The 21,708-nt window shown below is 37.1% G+C and overlaps 1 protein-coding gene across 2 annotated transcripts in view; it reads right to left on the bottom strand.

The window, feature by feature from the left end:
• pard3bb (par-3 family cell polarity regulator beta b) overlaps positions 1-21,708 on the bottom strand; it is a 326,232-nt gene that overhangs the window by 204,799 nt on the left and 99,725 nt on the right. For both annotated transcript variants that reach the window (XM_082176476.1, XM_082176477.1), the window contains exon 6: positions 14,100-14,176. In XM_082176476.1, coding sequence (XP_082032602.1) covers positions 14,100-14,176 — 77 coding nt within the window. The remainder of the gene's footprint in view (positions 1-14,099; positions 14,177-21,708) is intronic.

Genomic DNA, 21,708 nt, shown 5'->3' with positions numbered 1-21,708 from the left:
TAAACATGGTACATCGAACTCTTATAAAGCATTTTATAAAATTGAGAATTCTGGAAGCTGATTGGTTGAAGCAATATTTCATGTTTGGCTGGTTAGCCATATGCATAGCCCCTGCTGGTAAATGCTGTAATCCCAAAAAGCAGCTTTCTCCATCGGTCTTTGTAAGCAACAAATAAATCAAAAAGACGTTTTTGACGTTTTTTTCACTATGAACTGCCATTGAATGGAAAAATGTGTAGAACAATATGAGAGTGAGAAAGTTATTTGTAAATTATGAACTCTTTCCCTGCCTGTTTTTTAAGTTGCCAGCCACAGCAAGCTTTTTTAATTTTTTTTGATCATTTTCACCAAATTTCGATGGCCCCTAGAATATTTTGTTGTATGAATATCTGAACATGCAATATATCAAAAGAAAGAACAGACCCTCTGCTTTTAAACAAATAAACAAACATAAAATCATTCTAGGTTAATGCATTCTTTTTTTTTTATCAACACTTGAATGTGGGTAATTTTCATAAAAAAAGCAACATTTTGAGCAAAAAGCTTATAAAATCGCATTTTTGTCAAAGACTACAATTCAGATCTGATTCAGAACGATGATCAAAACATCGATGTAGGCGATCGAGTCCATCAACACCCCCAAAGCTTCAGTCCTATACCTCGTCCTATAGCTCGTCCTGGGTCGACATTTAATTCAGTAACATTAGGCAGTTTTGATTTAAATACTGTTGAATGTTGATGATCGCATAATTTTACATATGCATCTGCTTACATATGAGATTGCTTATTTCTGCTTCTACACATGTCTTTTGATCAGGAGATTCAGTACTTTCAGAACATGTGTAATAGCGCCCCCTAACGCATAACAGTGAAAACACGGAAAGCCGGAAATTTCCATCAATGGCGTGGAAGCATTGTCTTATTAATGATTGAAATTTCCGTCAATGGCGGGGAAAGAGTTAAAGGGATAGTTCACCCTAAAATTAAATTCAAGTCATCATTTACTTACACTAGTGTTGTTCTATTGCATTATGTAGTTTTTATTGGACCACAAAAGGATTATTTATTTTTTTCGTTTTTTTCGCTTGTCCATATCACGGCAGTGAATAGCGACCATCATCAAGCTTTTTAAAAAAGACGTAAAAGTATCACAGAATGATCCCATGTGACAAGTGCCGTACACTCCTAGTGTTCTTGGGGTAAACGACAGGGTTTGGTGAAAAACAACACAAAATTTTACGTATTTATTAGTATTTAGTTGGACTTCTGTGCACAGCTGCATGATGTGTGCAACTGAGATCCTATTAGCACCACAGTTTATCCCAACTCGTCCAGAAAAAGCAAAAGAGTTGAGACAAAGATTGATAAATTGACAACATCTTTGAGCGATGCACTGACTCTTTGGTCCGTCAGGTGTGAGTGAGCATGAAGTGGTAGAATAAAACACTGCAATTTAAAGAATGTGTGGAGAGTCTCTCTTTTCCTGAGGCCTTTACTTCCAACACTCCCAAACAGGCATCTAGACCAATAATTTACCCGTGTGTGTGAGGTCTTAATGACTTCAGCAGGCTGACCACACACAAACATAAATACACCCTTCCCCAGGCTCCTGTTTGACTTTCATTCTTTCATTTTTCCTGAGGTGTGTAGGGCAGATTGTGTCTGACTGTTATGTGAGAGCCTATTTGGAGAAAGAGCTGAGACTGTTGAGATGCTAATGCAGGGGAGAGCTGTCTGCCCAGAGCTCAGAGGACTCAACACTGATAAGCTACCACAGCACAGATAACTCTGTCAGAGAGAGAGAGTGAGAGAGAGAGAGAGAGAGAGAGAGAGAGAGAGAGAGAGAGAGAGAGAGAGATGGGGTTTAAACACAATCACCAAGAGAATATGGAAACTGCAAACAACAACAACAAAGACTGGGGAAAAAACTGTGGTAAGCATGAGTAAATCCTGTGAAGTGCAGTTTCATCAACTCACCAGAAGTTTCGTTAATCAAGGCCGGCTCAAATAAGAAATTTCAAAGAGACTCTACTCCTTGAGGAGGGGCGAAGGAGCCCCGAAATAATTAGGAGGGCTTAAATGAGGGGGGGGGGGGGGGGGGGGGATCAGCACTCTTTAATTTTGCATTCCCTCTTTTACTCTCCATTTCCAGATCATTCCAAAATGTTGCATCCTAGATTACATACTATTCACTTATTATTTGGACTATGAGCCATTTATTGTGAATTTAATATTTTTTGTCATCCACCTTCATGGCCTGATAGTCCCTTCCCTTCCACTACACAAGGAAAGCTGCAATGAAGTGTCCAACATTCCACACTTTGCTTTTTTCGGTTACTTAAGTGCATCATCCAGGTATGTGAAGTGTACTTGTTGGAATGTTCAGTGTGAACAAGCTACTCACACTATTTATCCTACAAAAGGACATAGTGTAATAATACACAAACTGAGATGCACTACTAATGACCATTCTAACTGGAAAAAGTAGCTACACCTTTTGTTTCAATCAGAATGAATTCATTCCAATTGATAAATCCGAATGTAGTGTTTACATGACCGCTAAATAAAGTAATCGGGTTGATGTGTGCGTTTATATGTCACAAGTATTAAACCGGAATAGATTTTTTTTTATATGCGCTCACTGCACGAATATACGGAGTTTCCCCACTGTTTGCGCATAATAACTATTCCCCTAAATTGCTTCTTTGTTTTAAGGGCAGACTTAATATTTATCTATTTCGGGTCCTGATTAGGAGGCGACGGGCACTCCTATTTTAACACTAAATTTTAGAATGACACAACAATCATTTATGACATTTCATTCAACAAAAACAACGGCTTGTTCCACACGTCATGAGATATTACACAGTACTTTCCAGTTCCGGTTTTCAATCAAATCAGGTGTAATCCTGATCGGATTAGAAAAGGTTTAAACCACCCCTTATAATCCGAATTAGATTCTAATTTTAATTCCGACTGAAGTGGTTGCATGTAACTTTTTTATTCCAACCATGCTACTAGTCCAATTATAATCAGATTAATTATTATTATTATTATTAGCGATTGATTTAATGACTCGATTCACACTTGCAGGCAGGAGGATAATCAAATCAGCATATCAGAATGATTTCTGAAGGATCATGTGACATTGAAAACTGTAATGGCTGTTACAATTTATATTGTATGTATTTATTTCTATATGTATTTATTCAATTTTGTCCACCATCTTCCATCCTGGGATTATCTTCTCTGCAAAGGCTTCAATTTGAAGCAATATGGCCTAAATGAGGGACACCATAATGAAGTTGCCTTCCTTTTGTATCAGCCTTGCAATGATACTAGAACTTTGGAACAGAGCTCAGAACCCTAATTTCTTTCCTTCATTACCTCACTCCCACTTTTCCTCTTTAGTTAGTCCAGCATCAATAGGCAAACAAATGAACGGTGGAAAAAAGCATACCACATCATCTAAAGACGAGGACAGCGGATGAAAGGATGGCTGTGAAGCAGGAAAGGGGCACTTGAGCAGGTGTCCTCTTTATTTACCTGCTCTCCCTTCAAGACAGACAGAAGGTACAAAAAAAAGGGAAATAAAAGGCAGATACGAATAAAAGAGAGCAAATTACCAAAGCTCTCTCGTCTTTTCAACTCGCCATCTTCAAAGTGCTGAGCTTCCGCAGCTTTGCACAAATAAGAGCTGTGGTTCAGATTAACAGTCTCTCTTGTGATTGTGTACGGAGCCGAGTGTGGGTCCGCTTCACGAGAGTTCCTGGAGAAACATGCGATACTTCTCCTCTGAATGAAGGACTATTTGAATACAGATGCCGTTTCTTTATGCGACGGCTATTGTGTTGTGGATTCAGAGATGTCTGATGTAGGCTGGAGAGGATTGAGTAATGGAAAATGCATGTGAAGAGGTGTGAACAAGGCTGTGTGTTTACCTGTGAGTGTTTAACCCAGAGTAAAGCTCCCCTACAGGGTTGAAATAATCCTCCTATTCAGAAAGACTTTAATTCGGCCTCACAATCAGGGATCCAGTCACTCAACAGGGATGCGGAAAGCGCCGCATCTACAAACCTGCTCTCAGTCTCCAGCGACTAATATACCAGACTCACAGAATTAAAGAATGACTAATGTTAAACCTGTTTACCATCAGAATATATAGAGGGGAAGACAGAACTTACTTAAACAGCACTTTGCAAATACAAAATAATTGGCAGGTCCCTTTAGAGCAACATTTCATCTTAACCACTACTCAAGACAGAAATACTCAAAGTTATGTCTATGTACTGCATCTGTGCAGTAATTTCGATGGTAACGGTAATGCACTAGCAATGTGTATTATTCCAAACAATACACTAGTTCACAAAAATGACAAAAAAGTCAGTTTTCACTCACCCCCATTATATTCTAAACCTGTTTGGCTTTCTTCCAACAAACACAAACTTTCAATACAATATAAGTAAATGGAAACGGATCCTCTCAGGCTCCAAAAAAGACCAAAATGTGCACCTAAATGTGCTGATTTGAGCTATTTTCCCCAGACATATTGTATGGGCCCTATCATACACCCGGCGCAATATGGTGCGACGCAAGTGTTTTTTGCTAGTGCCAGCCCCAAGTGGTTAGCATTTTCACGTCCTGCGCCACGTTGTTTAAATAGCAAATGCATTTGCACCCATCTGTTCGCCCATGGGTGTGCTGGGCTGAAAACGAGGTGTGATCGGGCACATTGTTGGCGCGTTGCTATTTTGAGGCAACTGAAATAGCCATTGACCAACTGAAACCTGGTCTAAAAAGTCAATGGCACAGTATATTATTTAAAGGGCGCATTAGTAATGTGCACCTATAGGCAGGTCCACAACGCGCGTACACTCTGCTTATTACACACACAGGGACGCACAGCAGCACACAAACATGCCAAATATAAAAAAATAAAAGGATTACAATGTAAAAGATTATTATTGTGTACATACAGATATGGTGGAATCCGGCTTGTCCCGTAGATGGTCTGTTCGCACGCTTTAACCTCGCGTACAAGCTGATCCGTTTCCTCGCTAGAGAAGCGTTCAGTCTTTCCACTTGCAAATTCCACCATGTAAATAGCAATCCGCCATAGCGCGCGAGTGCAACTCTGATTGGTTTATTGCACGTTTCGGGAAAGCCCTTTTAGACCATGCGCCGGGTGCGCCAACCATTTTTCCCATTGTTAAACTAGCAAAAGTGGATGTGCACTTGCGCAGTACGCTCAGCCATCAGGAAGTGAGAGCTTCTAATTGACTTCACTATTCTCCGTTGAAGTCAATGGGGTCGCTGTGTCCATTTCTTTTACTGTCTATGGTACAAATAGTGTCAGCCATCTTTTTTTGGAAGCTAAGCTAACAGGCTCTTGTTCTGTGGAGAAAGCTGAGTAGTAGGGGTTACCATCCTCTTTTTCCCGGACATGTCCGGCCGTCGAGATCGTCCAAAATGTCCGGGAATCGGCTTTTGCTTTCTACAGTCGCCATTAATTGTTTACATGCACACCTTTTGTTTCAATCTAACTGAATTCATTCCGATTGGTGAATCTGAATGTAGTGTTTACATGAACGCTAAACAAGTGATCGGTTGATGTGCGTTTTAGCATTGCTAAGAAAATTCCCGCTCCTCCATGAGAGATACGAGACCGGTGCGTCTCACAGCTGTCGCTCATCAGTAATCACGCCACCGGCCTCGCGCCGTTCTCCCGCGGCCCTCAGTCTCGTCCTGCGCTTTAGACCATGCCCTTGAATGTGTGCAATCAAACATGGTGCCTTCAAGATGTGTTGAGCAAGTTTTTGCCGAATTGTTGTTTACACATGAATCACACTCATTCAAATTCATTAAAAATCACTACCTAGCTAATAACCAAAATAGCTACGTTTTCTCATAAGATCGGGTTGCAAAACCTTCAATATGACTTTCACTAAATCTCCACAGCAAACCTGTAGGCATTTTAAAATTCCCCAACCTGAGATCGCAATCTGAAGTCTGAGTCTACCATTTGAGCCGCAGGATGTATATAAGGCGCTCACTGCCATGCTGTCACTCAAAATGGGGCTCTCAGCGCACTCCCCATCACCGTCATCATCATACCACAGTATCGATCTGACGCGCCGTTGAAACCTTCACAATGCGGCTCTAATCCACTACGATACTGACCGCTGAGCCCCAGATTACCAACGCCACCTCTTTTCATTACTTCAATTACCTTTCACTTGAGAACAGCTCTCGGTTAATTGATTCAAGAGAGATTGCATGCTTTCTATTAGAAAATCTTAAGCACCCAGGTATCATCTTGTGGCAGAAACTAATACAAGGCAAATCTTTGATACTGCTGTTTATCTTTGCTGAAATTAAAGTCCCAGAGGCGGCGTGTCTGAAATGTTCTCCCGCAGACTGAATCGAGATCAGTTAAGCGGAAATGCGGAGTTAGACACAGAAGTCGGGCTCAACGCTGATGGGGTTAGAGTTTAAGATTTTCTCACTGTCTCTCTGATAAAGCGGATGGTTATCAGTGGGTGTGTGTGTGTGATTGGCAGAGAGGGTGATGAGAGGATGATGATAAACGGGTGTCAGTGTGAAAGAGGCCCGAGGGGTTGACAGCAGGGAGTCAACGGCACAATGGCAGAGCAGATAAGAGCGCACAGATGAGTCTGTGGCCTCTCAGAATGACTACACAGAGAAAGACAGATAGATGAAGGAAAAGAAGGGAAAACAGACAGAGAGGGAGAGAGAGAAGCAACAAAGGTGGAGAAGTGAAGTGCTTATGGAGAAGGGGCCTCAGTGGCAGACGCCAATGACACAAAAAGATGATGAAGTGATGGGAGATGGAAATACAACAGACGGGTGCAAAAAGGCCATATGAGACACACATACAGAGGAAATATAAAACAGTCTGAGAGAAATGGAGAAAGTGAAGAGGAAAAAAAGATAGAGACTGTGATGGTAGGTTCAGACAGACTGATAATAACGAGACGGAGAGTGTTTCAGAAAAGTGGAGCTGGGCTAACAATATATTTGCAGATGATATAAAATTAAGTATTTTTTTTTCATTTTTTGTCCATTAAGTTTACTACTGAGCATTCTGTTTCAATGTATCTATTCAAAAATCTCATTCCATTAATTATATATATATAGGGTATTTAATATATCAGTGGTAAAGCATGTGGCTAAGTCTTCCAAAGTTACTAGCCACTCAGCATTTTTACCGGCCACAATTTTGACATCGATACCATGGGGGCATATAGTTATTTTTAATATTATCTCATAATTTGGCAGAAGGTATATTAGGCTGCTGTCACTTTAAGACCTGACACACTGATCCATTACGCTTTCCTGTAGCTCAGTGGTAAGAGCAATGCGTTAACAACGCAAGGTTGTGGGTTCGATCCCAGGGGATTGCACATGCCTATGTATAAATGTATAGGATAATGCAATGTAAGTCGCTTTGGATAAAAGCGTCTGCCAAATGCATAAATGTAAATGTAAATGTACACTGCTACAACGGTGTTTTTCTTTTGTTTTTTTTTCTGTTTTTACGTGAATACTCGCCAAGATCATCATTTAGACATTGTTTTGTGTGTATTTCACTGTTTAAGCGCAATAAGGAGTGTAAATGAACTCAATTTAGTACTGAGTGGCAGCTTTATGTGCAGGCACTCTGGTTGTGATCACAAATTCTGTGGGAATGAGTCAAATTATTCGCAACACACGCAATCCCTCCACGAAATGCAAGCCCTGTAACACCAACAATATTCATCCGAAGCAAAAGAAACAAATGAGTAAGGGGTGGTGGGTGGGTGTGTCAACTCGCTGTCGGAGAGATGAGAGAGAGAGAAAGTGCAGCTGGTATCATGTCTCTATTCGTATTGGAAGGGTTTCACATATTTCAGTATCGATATGTATTTAAAACAATCAATATTTTTGACAAAAATGTATATATATATATATATATATATATATATATATATATATATGTATATATATGTATATATATATATATATATATGTATATATATATATATATATATATATATATATATATATATATATATATATATTATATAAAATTTAACATTCAAAATTAACGTTATTATAATATAATAATAATAATAATTATTATTATTATTATTATTAAGAAATTAACATTTATTAAGCAATTTTATTCCGGAAGGATGAATAAAAAAAAGTGACAGTAACAACATTTATAATGTTACAAAATATTTATAATAAATGCTGTTCTTTTGTACTTTATATTCATCAAAGAATCTTGAAAAATGAATCAAACATTAAGTAGCACAACGATTTTCAACATTAATAAAAATAAAGGTTTATTGAGCATCAGATCAGCATATTAGAATATTTCTGAAGGATCATGTGACACTGAAGACTGGAGTAATGATGCTGAAAATTCAGCTTTGATCACAGGAATAAATTAAATTCTGTTAAATATATTTAAACAGAAAACACTTATTTAAAATTGCAATAATATTTCACAATATGACTTTTTTTAATTAAGTTTTTAGCAAAAATAGCCTTGGTGAAATAACTGACTTTTTAAAACAAAATTCTATAAAAAAAAATCTGACTGACCACAAAGTTTTGAATGTTAGCTAAGGTAAATGTGCTTTTCCAGGTATTGTTATCATGGTCCATATAAATTAAAATGAATAAATATCAGTCAATCTTGTGTTCAATTGGTGAACAACAGTGTGTGAAAGAAGTCATATATAATTTCTTTATTATAAATTGTTTTCTTTTAACCATTTAAGCACTTACAATTAACATTTGAGTAATAGTTGAAATGATTAAAAATATAGACACATTTTTTTTTTTTGTATTTGTATTTCTGTGTTCTTCCAGTCGAGGAACCATCATTTCAAAAAGTAGATTCATAATTTTAAATGTAAGAACAACAACAGTATCAATCCAGCTGAAAACAGTGGCAGATGCTATACATCGCTCAGCCCCACAACACACACACACACACACACACACACACACACACACACACACACACACACAGTGGATCTATATCTAGCTCACACACAGCTAGCAATACGCACAGTATAACTTTACTAATTGGCTTCATTTCCGTCTGTAGTCCAAGTGTATATCAGTCTCCTTATCATAACACACATGGTTTATCAGGACTCTATCTATGCTCAGACATTACACTTATTTTCCCCCTTTCCTGTTTTCCAGTTGACAGTTATATTCATACCGAGCCTCAATCATGAAACACAAGCAGTAAATATCAAGGTAAATCATTCGTAAAACAATTCTCATGTAAACTGTCGCATTGAATTCAAAGCAACAATTTATGCGAGAATAGTTGTACCAATGATTACATAGAAATACTTTATGCTTGTGTTTCATGAATGAGGTCCACTGAGCAATTTGTTGTTGTTGTTTTCTCACAACAAGTGAAACTGCATCCCTGAAAAATGCATTCCTGTAGACTTTATTCACACAGTAAAAATTCACTCAGTAGCAAATGTTTTAACTCACTGGGAAAAAAAGGCCAATAAGATATAAGCTTTCAGGGCATGATTTAAGAAATTCATTATTATATTATATTATATTATATTATATTATATTATATTATATTATATTATATTATATTATATTATATTATATTATATTATATTATATTATAGGACTATATTATAGGACTATTTTATAGTACTGTTAGGGTGGTGTTGTTTTTTGTTGTTGTCCCTTCTGGATCTTGACAGACATGGTCATTAAAAACTTTTCCAAACGTGTTGCAATTTTTCAAAAACTCTCATTTTGCGTTTCACGGAAGAAAAAGTCATATGGCTTTGAAACGACTTGAGGGTGAGTGAAGAATTCCTTTAAGGTGACCAACCATAAACCCAATGAACACTTTCTTGGAATTGCACATTCCTACAACCTCTAACTGTTATTAGCAAAGTGCTGGCCGTACTTATGGCTTTCAATTTCTATATTCAAAGTGCAAGTGATGATTCATTTTTTCCCTCTCAATTTCAAGGATCATTTGCCGAGAGCAGAGAGCATCCAGTATTCCTCACAGTGATGGCACAGCCGGTTGCTATAGTGAGAGTCTGGTGTAAGACGTGGTAGAGGAGTCATGCTGAGAGGAAGTGACCCTATCAACCCCTCCTTACTGTCCGTCTGTGCTCTGAATGTGCTTTGGGGGATTTTTGACTCTTGCTAAATCCTTTCTGTTGCAAACAAAAATAAATCCTCAAAGATCTACAACTATGTGTCTAACTTAAGAATCCAAACAATCAAATTCACGTAGATTTAGAACATATTATAACAAAGATGGTAGCCTTTCCAAAATCACCAGAATGCATAAACTAAGATATGATATCCAACAGAATGAAAGCATGCAAGAGATAAAAAATTCAATAAAAAATAAAAAATAAAAAAAGTTTTTCAAAGTTATTATTGGAGTTTTTTAATCATTTGAATCATTCTACATAAAAATTTCACGTTTAATTCATATTAATAAACAGAACAAAATGTTAACTTGCACGAGGTAAGAGGAACACATGCCTCCACTCATCTAGACACATTGTAATGATATTCCATTCATAGGCTACTCCAATTGACCCAGAATTCCCTGTGTGACACTTCTCATTTGATGCATTTTTGTTGAAATAACAGTTTTTTTTTTTTTTCTAATCAGTTACTGTATGTACATTAGGGTTTTAAGTTTCATCTAATGTTGTTAAATTAATGTTTATTGCATTATTTAGTGTTACCATGATGGAGTTTAGTATCTGAGTGAATGACGTGTGCACACCTTCTATACATTAGTATTTACTTCATCTTGTGGAAAAGCTGCTTTTGATTCTCTCTGATTCATCATGTGACTTTTTCATCACCACCTGTTTTTGGTGGTTGTCAATGTATTACAAAGGTACAAAACAGATATTAGTACTTCATTCGGTTGGAATATTAACATTATATCAGTTAACAAACTAAATTTTTCCCTGTAAATTTAAATCTGCAGTCCATAGTTTTTACTCTTTGTCGCCATCTCTGTTCGAAATCTGCAATTGCAGTTATTCGCGGAATTATCAACTTTACGTGGGTTGTGCCTCGGCACGGCACAGCGCGGATGAATCCAATGTTTTGAGGAGAATGTGCGGCTGTCAGTCACCGCGCCGGTGTGGAGACTTTCATCCGGGATCACAGATTCTACTTTTTGGAAGTATGACCAACATAAGAATTTTCACCGGAAAATGTCATCTGAACAAGTACCATCCACTTTTGTTCTGACCAACTAAGGGGGAAAAAAGCATTGCAGTAAATCGCGCTGATTAAATCTAACGGTCGTTTTATCATATCATGTCAAACCGTGCAAATTATACTTTGTTCTCAAATTGTTAATGTTAACAACATCAGCATTTGTGACTACATTTAATGCCCTTCCGATATTTGCCCTTTTTTTTCGCATGGGCCCGGTTGCAGTCTCCGAAGTCCGAAGTCTTTTGCGTTTTACAACGGGTGAATCTCCAGTTGTCACTGGTGATTGTCGTTTGAACCTTTCTGGATCCGCCATCAAATTGATAACTAAGTTTTTTACTGTAAATTTCTGGATCGCCTTAAAAGCAATGCCACCCATACCACCATGGTCCTGTCTAAAGAGTGTGTGTTGCTGTTGTACAGGAACAGAGAGTGTATTAGAAGTGTCGATCAGAGGTATTGAAGGCCGTGTGTGTGCCTTCAGAAGCGCTCTGGGATTCAGAGGAGGCTGGCGAGAGAGTCTCTAATCCCAGACTGGCTCATTAGTCATCTCTCTCCTTGATTAATGCATGTGTTTGTTTGTGTTGTGTGAGCCCTTCCCCTCTGCTTTCTGAAGATGCTTAATGAATAATCATTTTATATGCAAGTGCCACAAAGCCTTGATCTTCTCAATGAGGAGCAGGAAAATTGGAATGTTAGCTAATGATATGATAAGAGGAAGAGAAAGAGAGAGAGAGAAAAATAGAACAGATTAAACAACAAAAACAACAACATGTACAGTACAGTGGGGTCTGAAAGTATAAGACCTCAATGCAAATCTGGGATTCTTCAATTCAAATCTGGAGATAAATAAAAATGATTTAAAAACAAAAGAAAATGTATCATGTAAAATGAAGAAATGATATAGATTCTGAACTATTTCTAGATCTCTAGTGATGTATAGGCTAGATGGTCAGATGTTTATTTCCACTGAAGCACAAACTGCTCTTTGGATCATTCTCAAATCAGGCTGGAGAACATGATCATCATGTGTATTATTATATACATCCAGGGGACTGCGTTCTGGCACCTCAAATAAATCAATAGATTAATTAATTGATTAGCACAATGAAATTCTATTGTTAAAAACAATGAGTCAAATTGCAGCCAGCCTGTCGCTCCTTCTGAAGGAGTCCTTCCGCGTCAATTCAAAACGTAATATCACAAACGCCTTCACAAACACGCTTCCCGACGTTATGTTCTCAGTCACGGTTCTCCTGTCTGATTTGAGTGCATCTACGATTCACGCATGCACACAAAGTCCTTCCTCTCCGCTGAACGCTAGCGATTACAAGGTGGTTGAGAGCGGTAAAGTTAGTTTTAGGTTCGATATTCGCCGGACATTTGTTTTCCCTTTCCACTGTTCTATAGTGTCGGCAGTCTTACAAAGATATCAATAGCAGGATTAGTTTTAACATTATGTAACCATTGTATATCGACATTCATTCAAAATCACCTATGTGCGTTAATGCTGCATATTTATACCTGAGAATGCTTTGACAGGGATATGCTTTCACAGCGCATGATGCCTAAGGGAACGTCTGCCAATTCCACCAACTGCGGTAAACGTAGCCTATACCTTTTATTATTTAAAATTACTTTTAACATTTAAAAACATCTTCAAATTCCAAAGCTTGTAGAAGGTTCCTATTGGTAATGCTGGCTTAGGCTACAGCTTTCCTGGTAGCCTTGAGCAAATTAACTTGTCTCAGAAAATGATTCATAAAACATATAAATATCAGTTGAGCCTGTTTACTTTATTCACTGACACAGACGAAAATGAAAAGACTATCAGTCAAAGTTCAGCTTTAGGAGGGGAAGAAATAGGGCAGGATAAGGAGACTGAGAGAAAAAGAAAGATGGAGATGAGGAGAGAACAGGTATTGACAAATAATCGAATGCCCACTGACATGGTTTTAAAGCTATTTCTTATCCATTTTTTTTGGCCTACAAATATGTAGGGCCGAGAAATCCCAATTTTAAATTTTAACATAGTATCATCATCATATCAGTTTAGATGTAGATGGACCAAAATAAAACTATTTAAATATCAGGTAAATAAGTATTGTGATACTTGGTGCCACAGTGACACTCTTGTCCCAAAAAGTATTGCTATACCACGATACTCAATATGTTGTCCTACGGTGACTCATTTTTCCCTGTTGCACCTACACAAAGTTTGAGGGTTCCCCCACCTGCCAAATCCCACTTTGACCAATGTATACATCAATGTATCATATATACATACATTTTTCAATTCAACTTTCTACTTAAATTGTTATGCTAATAACATTCACATTTGTAGTGGAAGTTATTAAACTTAAAAAGAATGTAAAAAATATAATATTTTTTACTAGTGGTCTCACATTTTTGGATCCGACAATATATACACTACCATTCAAAAGTTTGGGGTCGATACAAAGTTGTTGTCTCTTATGCACACCAAGGCTGCATTTACTTTGATTCTGAATTTTCAGCATCATTATTCCAGTTTTCAGTGTCACATGATCCTTCAGAAATCATTATAATATATTGATTTGCTGCTTAAGAAACAGTTCTTATTATTATTAAGTTTTAAACAGATGCTTCATATTTTTGCATTGTAAAAAGCATTGATTTGAAATGGAAATCAATTTTGTAGTATTATAAATGTCTTTACTTTCACTTTTAATCAATTCATTGCACCATAAAAATAAAAGTATACAATTATTATTTTTTAAATAAATAATAATTCCTGACCCCAAACTTTTGAATGATAGTTTGAATGTGACACACAAACACACACACACACATCTTACCTGACACCAAAAGGGCCAGATTTGTTGTTGCCGGTTTCCTTTGCTGTAAAGTCCATGTCAGTCGGTACGTGCATCCCCTACGAAAACAGGTCAAATGTACAGAAAACTATGAGAAACTGCATAAGCCAAACAAATATGCAAAATTATTAACATTAATAGGATGACTCACAATGTTACTCACAAGGTTGCACTTTATTTTTAGGTGTCCGTGTCACAGTGTAATCAGGGCCTAAAACTAACACTCGTCAAGCGCCAAATGAGAGTAAAAATCAGATGGCGAGTATATGAAATTGTGTCAAAGCGAACAGCGCTCGGGACAGATGACGGGCCAGTTCTGGATCGTCACGAAAACACAAGACGACACAAAAGGGAACTCAATTTGTTTCCCACGTCCAGAAATCCGTGTCTCAGAAAGCACACAAATACTGAATTGAGCTCTCTTTCACGTCATCTTGCGCTTGAACAGACATTTTCAAACAAAATTATGTTAAAATTCCCATAACAAAGTAATTTATGTCTTAAGTGAATGTAAATAGCTCTTAAAGTGACAGCAGCCTATTCCTAAAATTTTATGTAAAATGTAATAAATCAACTAAAGACAAAGAAAAATCACTCACTGCTCTTTACTGAATAACTTTTGTAAATTTAATGAGGATTAATCTAGATGTTTCACGGCTGGTAAAAAATATGTAGGCCTATATCCGGTAAATTTTCCTGTCACCGGCAATTGGCCAAGTTAGTTTAAGGCCCTGAGTGTAATTATACATTTAAGTACTCAGTAATATTAATTAACTATACTTACTATAGGGTTAGGTTTAGGACAAGGGTTTTGTTTAGAGTTAGCTGCATGTAATAATGCATCATTTACTGTTATTACAATGTTAAGTACATGTAACGTGTAACAAGGACACTGTAAAATAAAGTGTTACCCAACGCAAATGCATAAACAAGCAGAAGTCTGATTTCAGTATATATTTTTCAAAATATATTAAACTATTTAAAAGATTAAGCTTAAACTATTTCGGCTTTGCACATCTTAAAAATTCAAAGCATATGGTGGGAGATGTGACTAGACAACCAAATATGTCTATTTGATGCACATTCATATAACAACATTTAAAAAGCACAGATGGGATGCAAGTACACATACTTTATGAAAACCCCTAAAAAAACACTTACAAAGAACATAAAGTAGGAAAATACATTTAATGGTAAAATAAACAGGCAATAAATGCAAATGCTAGCTAATGACGAGCAAAACGAATCTCCTTCATATCTCCTTATGAAAAAGAGCCACATAATAGGACGTTATTTTACTTGCCAACCGGTTGCAAAGGCTCAAGGGAGGAATTTCGTCTGACAGAAATGACTGCTGATTTGAGCATTAAAAGACCATTAGAGCGGATGTGCCAGAACTGATGAATTTCTCTCAAGAAAAACACCAAATTTATCTCATGTCAGGATTTGAGAATGATCATTAGTCATGTAGCTGCTTTTACTAGTGCATGAGTGTGTGTGTGTCGCATTGTGTTTGACAGTAATTACAAATAGGCTAATGTACCACGTATGTGTGTAAATGCGGTTTGTAACAGGATAATGACTTGCACAAGGAATATCAACATGTGTGTGTCCAATGAAACGCAATAATTAATTGTATGTGGCATTTCAGGCTTCACTTGGATGGCTATGTTTATACCGAAGACATCATTTAGCAGATGTTGTGCCAAGCTTATCTGATTTTGTGCACACCGACAAAGGCATTAATGAGAACAACTGAAACAAACGGTGTGAAAACGTTGCTTTAATCAACCGAGAGGTGTCTACTGACCACAGTAGTAATATATAGTATGTAGTTTTGGGCCGGGGCGGTGGGGGTGACGTCCGTAGGGAGGGCCGGTCACTCAGATGTATCGAGCAGCAGAAATGCATCATGCTGCCCTTCAGCTCTGACAGAAAGTGTGGCAGGGGTCAGCATGAGCAGAAAGCCCTAATGTACTTGCCTGTAACCTCTGACCCCATTAGCACCTGTCAATCAAACCCCTGCCTCTCAAAATGGTCCTTTAGAAAGCAAAAAGTGTGATTTAAGGAACGAGGTCAGAAGCTTTGAGAAGAAAGGAGCAAGACGTTTAATATACCATGCGGGCGGCCCAATAACGCTTCATTTTCTTTCAATAGCCAGAATTCTCTATATATAGGTGTGAGAGTCATAACCTAAAAGTAGTATTTGAAAGTATTTAAAGGTAAGGTAAGTATTTAAAAGTATTTGAAATAAAAGTGTTATTTTGTAATAATATTGTATCATTACTTTGGTCACTATTATATTGCTATTTTTGATGGGTGCATTCAAATGACATCATATTTTCGAAGATAATTTCCAAGTTAAGAAGCAGAATGTCTGAATCTACAGAAACATTTCTCAAACTCTCTTGAGCATTTGCTGCTATATTAGTCAGGATCCATTTATGATACTGGGATACAGTAGAACGCAATATATCAAATCACGGCACATTTAAAAAAAAATATGCATCATATTGTGAGGTAGCTGGTAAAACACAGCCCTATTTTGAAGTATTAGAGACTGAAATATTAGCCAACTGTACCTCACAGATCTGCATGTCTGCAGATTACTCAAGTAAATATTTAAATACCAAGCTACATTAAAATATTAAATTCTGTGAACAATTAACTTTGCTATCAATAAACTGTATTGAGATCCATTCACACCAAGAACATGTTAATTCAAGTGCTGCAGTTGTGTTCCAATGTTAATGTTTTTTATCATAAGTTATTCCAACGATATTGGTGTCGTTATTGATAAAGTTGTGATGTAGACTCCGCTATTCTTTAGAGCAAATTTAGCTTAGTTACAAATAGAGCCATTTTTTTTTATATACTTAATGGTTAAAGTTATCATTATACAGTAGTACCATCCTTAATGTGAATGGAATTTTAAATAGTTCTACCCACGTTTATTTACCCTCATGCCATTCCAACTTCAGTTCACGCTTTCGTTTAATTCTATCCAAACTATCATTTGGACTCTCTTATATTCACAAAACAAAGCAACCCAATTGCCATCCTCATTTATCACTGTTTCCTATGCAAACAAGTTAGCCTAAAAGCATAACAGAGATCATTAACATCTAAATATCTTAAAGGAACAATAGCAAAAAACAGAACATTTAATCCTAAGACTCAATAAAAAGGAAGAACAGTGTTTTCTAAAACCGATTTATAACATTGCCAGTATACTTCAGGCAAAAGTATAAAATTTAAGATTTAAGACCAGGTACCAGCTGTAAAACCCGAAGAGAGCTTGGTATTTCCAGTAAAAAGAGTCAGGATGTAGGCTTGAACGTCTTTTCTACTTTACCATACGGCCTTTGTAAGAAACACTGGGTTTGAAAATGGAGCTTAAGGCACTACATAAACTACTGCATGTTAAATGTGTCTTCAAGTGCCAACCCAGGCAGTGAAGAGACTACAAGCGTTAACTCTTCATCATCCTGAAAGCTGACATAACCAGCATGTGCAATAATGTCAAAACGCCTACTTTCATAAACGAGGCACTGCAAACAATTAACCGAACAGTGACAACTGATGGCTTGTTCCCTTGCTAATACACACACAAAACATATTTTTAATGGGCACGCAGAAGGTACATAAACACCCACCACAAAAAAAGAAAGAAAATGAAAACAAGAGTGAGTCTGTGATTCATTCTCCTCTCATTTTTAATGATTAGTTTGTGCCGTTTGAGTCACGGTTTGGTGCTGTTGCTAATTAAAGAACAAAAGCATTAATCTAGCGGCTGACTGATGATCTGATGAGCATGTCACCGGTTTTATTTGCTCGTAGTGGCTGATCTCCTCACGCTGACCCTTGTCTAATGAATAACACGGATGGAGCTGGTAATGGAACGGTGCCGAACAAAGAGACCGCGACAGCCTTGATAGAGCCAAAAGGGGAAGCAAACACACTGGAGGGTATGATGGGATACGTACCACATGCTGAGAGGGTTATGAGAGTTTGCTTGTCTATATATATATATATAGGTGTTTCATCGTTTTAACAGAGGCGAACATCACATTACTGTCTTCTAAATGAAGACATCTGTTCCAATTACTAGTTCAAGCTTATGATGGTTACCAGCCTATGAGAAGCACCATTTCAAATGTACTTTTACATTACACTCAATGCAGCTCTGTTGGGCTTCAGCATTTAATGTGTGGGCGAGACGTACAACTACATGAATAGCATTGTTGAGATGTGGGGGGGGGGGAATGCAGATGTGCTGAAAAATCACAAAGTAATAAGAAATATAAAAAATAAAAATAAAAAATGCCATGGTGTTACCATGTTTTTGGACATTCTACCCTGATGTTCTTTGAAAGACCTTTGGATACAATGCAAATACCAAAGTACATGAAAATAGTAAACATTAAAGAGATCATTCACGCACAAATCATTGTTGTTCCAAGCGCATAAGACTTTAATTCGTTCATCTTCAAAATAATTAATATTTTTAATGAAACCTGAGAAATGTCTGTCCCTCCATTAACCATCAATTACACCAAAACTTTCAAAAACAAATTCTATTTAGACTTTTGTCATAGATAAGCATTGATCAACGCAAATACATAGAGCACATCAAATATAGTAAACAAGCCAAAACATGCTTGCTTGACGCGCTGGACAAGCTCAATTCATTTGGATTCCTTTTACTATGGTATTGTATGAACGTTGTGAAGCATCAAAGTTTTGGGGGAATGGACTTCCCCATATGTGAATAAAAGCCTAAATTAAATCTGTTCATCATATAAAGAGATTGTGTCTCTTCAGAAAATCTGGACTAAACCGCTCTATTCATATTGATTAGTTTTACGATCTCTTTATAAACTTTTTGAAGCGTCAAAGTGGTATTTGTGTAGCTGTCAGTGAAGGGACAGAAAGCTCCCAGATGTCATTAAAAATATCCTAATTTTTGCTCCGAAGATCAACAAAAGTTTTATGGGTTTGGAACGACAAGAGGGTGAGTAATGAATGACAGATTTTCATTTTTGGGTGAACTATCCCTTTAAGTTCTGTTGAAGTAGCATGGTATCTAACCATCATAGTGCCACGTTATTGCAACATAAACATCTCAGTCTGTTCCTAACACAAACCTATCATTTGGCTTCAACATATTTTGATTATATGGACCACTTTTATAGTGCTTTTCTGTCCATTTTGGAGTTTGTAAGTACACTTTCAATGTATGCAAGTTTCACAGAAGAAAACAAATACAGAGAATATAACAATGACAAAATTATTAAAGTAATGGTGAGTGAAAACATTTTAATTTCAGGTGAACTATTCCTTTAAAGACAACACTAATTATTTAAACCTTATTCAGTGAGACAAAGAAAAGTCAAGGATCGAAGTTGACAAGCTTTGTCTGGTTTTTTGTCTATTCCCATCGACACAACAGGTGGACCATGAGCAAAAGGCGGAAAGAACCTCTGTCAACGATATTCAACCAATTCCTCACAGGAAGTGTGGTGTTATTTACCATCAAACACACACTCAAACTTCCCCCACAGGAAGAGAGGCATCACAGCTCTAACAAGTGATACATTTAAAGTATCACTTCTTGGTGACTATTAAACCCAGAGGGTTCAAGATACAAAAAATACTCCCAGAGCAATTAGCAGGCACTGAGATCCTCCCAGAGGGCGACTGTTCTAATGATGGCAGGACAGACTAATAAACACGCATGTGACAGATCACAGACCAGAAAAAGCTTAAAGACGACTTGAAACAAACAATAGCCTTAAAAAAAAATGGTACCATTTTGGTACAGGCCAATAAAGGCACTATCACAAAATAAACCTCTTCAGGTTAAAACAAGACTTGATCACCCTGTTGGGGTTTATTTTTTAATAATGAACAGCTGACTAACACAGCGCTCTGGAATACTTGCTCGATCAATCATTGCATTCAGTGACCAGATTTGTCCTAAGTATCACAATCATCCATGGCAACACTATAAGCTTGCTTATCTGGGTAAATGAAACAGATGCTAATTTCATGTCTGATACAATATACATAAGCATAACTGCTGCCATCTTGCACTTCGGTTATTGATTGTAGTGACAATGACTATTAATATTACTGAAATGTATTTCACAGAAGACAGTAAGTCATCCAGGTGTGGAACAACATGAAGGTGAGTAAATGGCAAAATAGTGCATTACAGTAGTATTAATTAATTACAGTAGCCTATATAGTAATATTTAATTTTTGGGTGAACAATCCCTATAGATAATATACGACTGATTTCATAACTCAAATCAATGTTTCATGTCCACATATTTATTTAGCAAGTTAACAATAGCCATTTAATAAGCAGGATAATGTAAAGTCAGTCGAATACTGTTGCAAAATGAATCCCTCTCCTGATCAATCTGTCGTGGTTTACAGTATTTAGCTATATGACAGGCTGTGAGTGACTGAACATTATCACTTACAGTCTTAAAATAAAAATCAGTTGGAAGTCTCTGCATCTTTTTTTTTATTATATATATATATATATTTTTAGAGATACTGTTTAGTTCGGAAAAAAAAACACGTGGGTTTAAGGCTGGGTAATGTACTGGATATTTAGTGGTGATTAAACTTCCATTAGTTAAAGAAGACCACCTAAATACTGGAATAAAATGGCAATAATTATCCAAAAGAATTGTTGCGTCCAAACTAATTACATATCAAAATCACTTAAAATAATGGCCTGTGAAAACTCAAATGGAGTCTGTGGGAAATTCTGGATCACTGACACCCACCAATTTGGCTTTTAAGATCCTTTTAGCACTTCTTTTGTCTTTGGAGAGGGTAGAGTATTTTTTGAAAAGTTTGAAATGTCTGCCTGTGCTCTTCAGTGGGAGGTGAGGGCATACCCAAGGGCCATTGCTCTCTCTTTTCCAACCACTTACTTCTGCCGAAAAAGGGCAAGTGACAATCTGAACAATTACACAGGCCTATTACCTCAATCAGGTATAGAGTAGTGTGGACTCTCCCTTTCTCTGCCCATCTTCCTCCCTCTCTAGTGGTTTGCAGTATAGAAGGGCGCAATGCTCAGTGCATTAGTGAGCTCTAACCCTGTCATTTCTCAGACACACTCGCTTATTATGGACACACCGCATGTTCCAACAGCCAAGAGGAGAAACACTCTGAGAAGACAGGTCTAGCAGAGAAGACGAAAGAGAGAGGTGGAGATGTGTGAGGGACCATGATGAAGAATGGTAGGTCAAAGAGTCGGAAACGCCTCCAAAACCAAGTGAGCTGCCCTTTAGTATTGTGTTCCATTCAGAAAAGAATTCGAAATGCCTTTGAAATATCAATTCAGTTCCTGAACAGGGTTATTAGTTAACAAAAACCATAAAAAAAAATGTTTTATTAGAGAGAGAGCAGTTAAATACACATACTTATGTGTTAAAATGTCCGTCGTTGCAAGTAAACACAGTCATTTATGTCTTAAGTGAATGTAAACAGTTGAGAAAGAAAACACACGAGTATTCTGGACCCATGCAGTCGGTCTTAAAGTGACAGCATCCAAATATACCAGCTGTCA

Source organism: Leuciscus leuciscus, assembly GCF_965113295.1.
Source record: "Leuciscus leuciscus genome assembly, chromosome: 7".
In the NCBI taxonomy this organism is placed as follows: Eukaryota; Metazoa; Chordata; class Actinopteri; order Cypriniformes; family Leuciscidae; genus Leuciscus; species Leuciscus leuciscus.
Note: the sequence above shows the minus strand (reverse complement) of the source record. Positions and strands in the feature narration are given on the sequence as shown.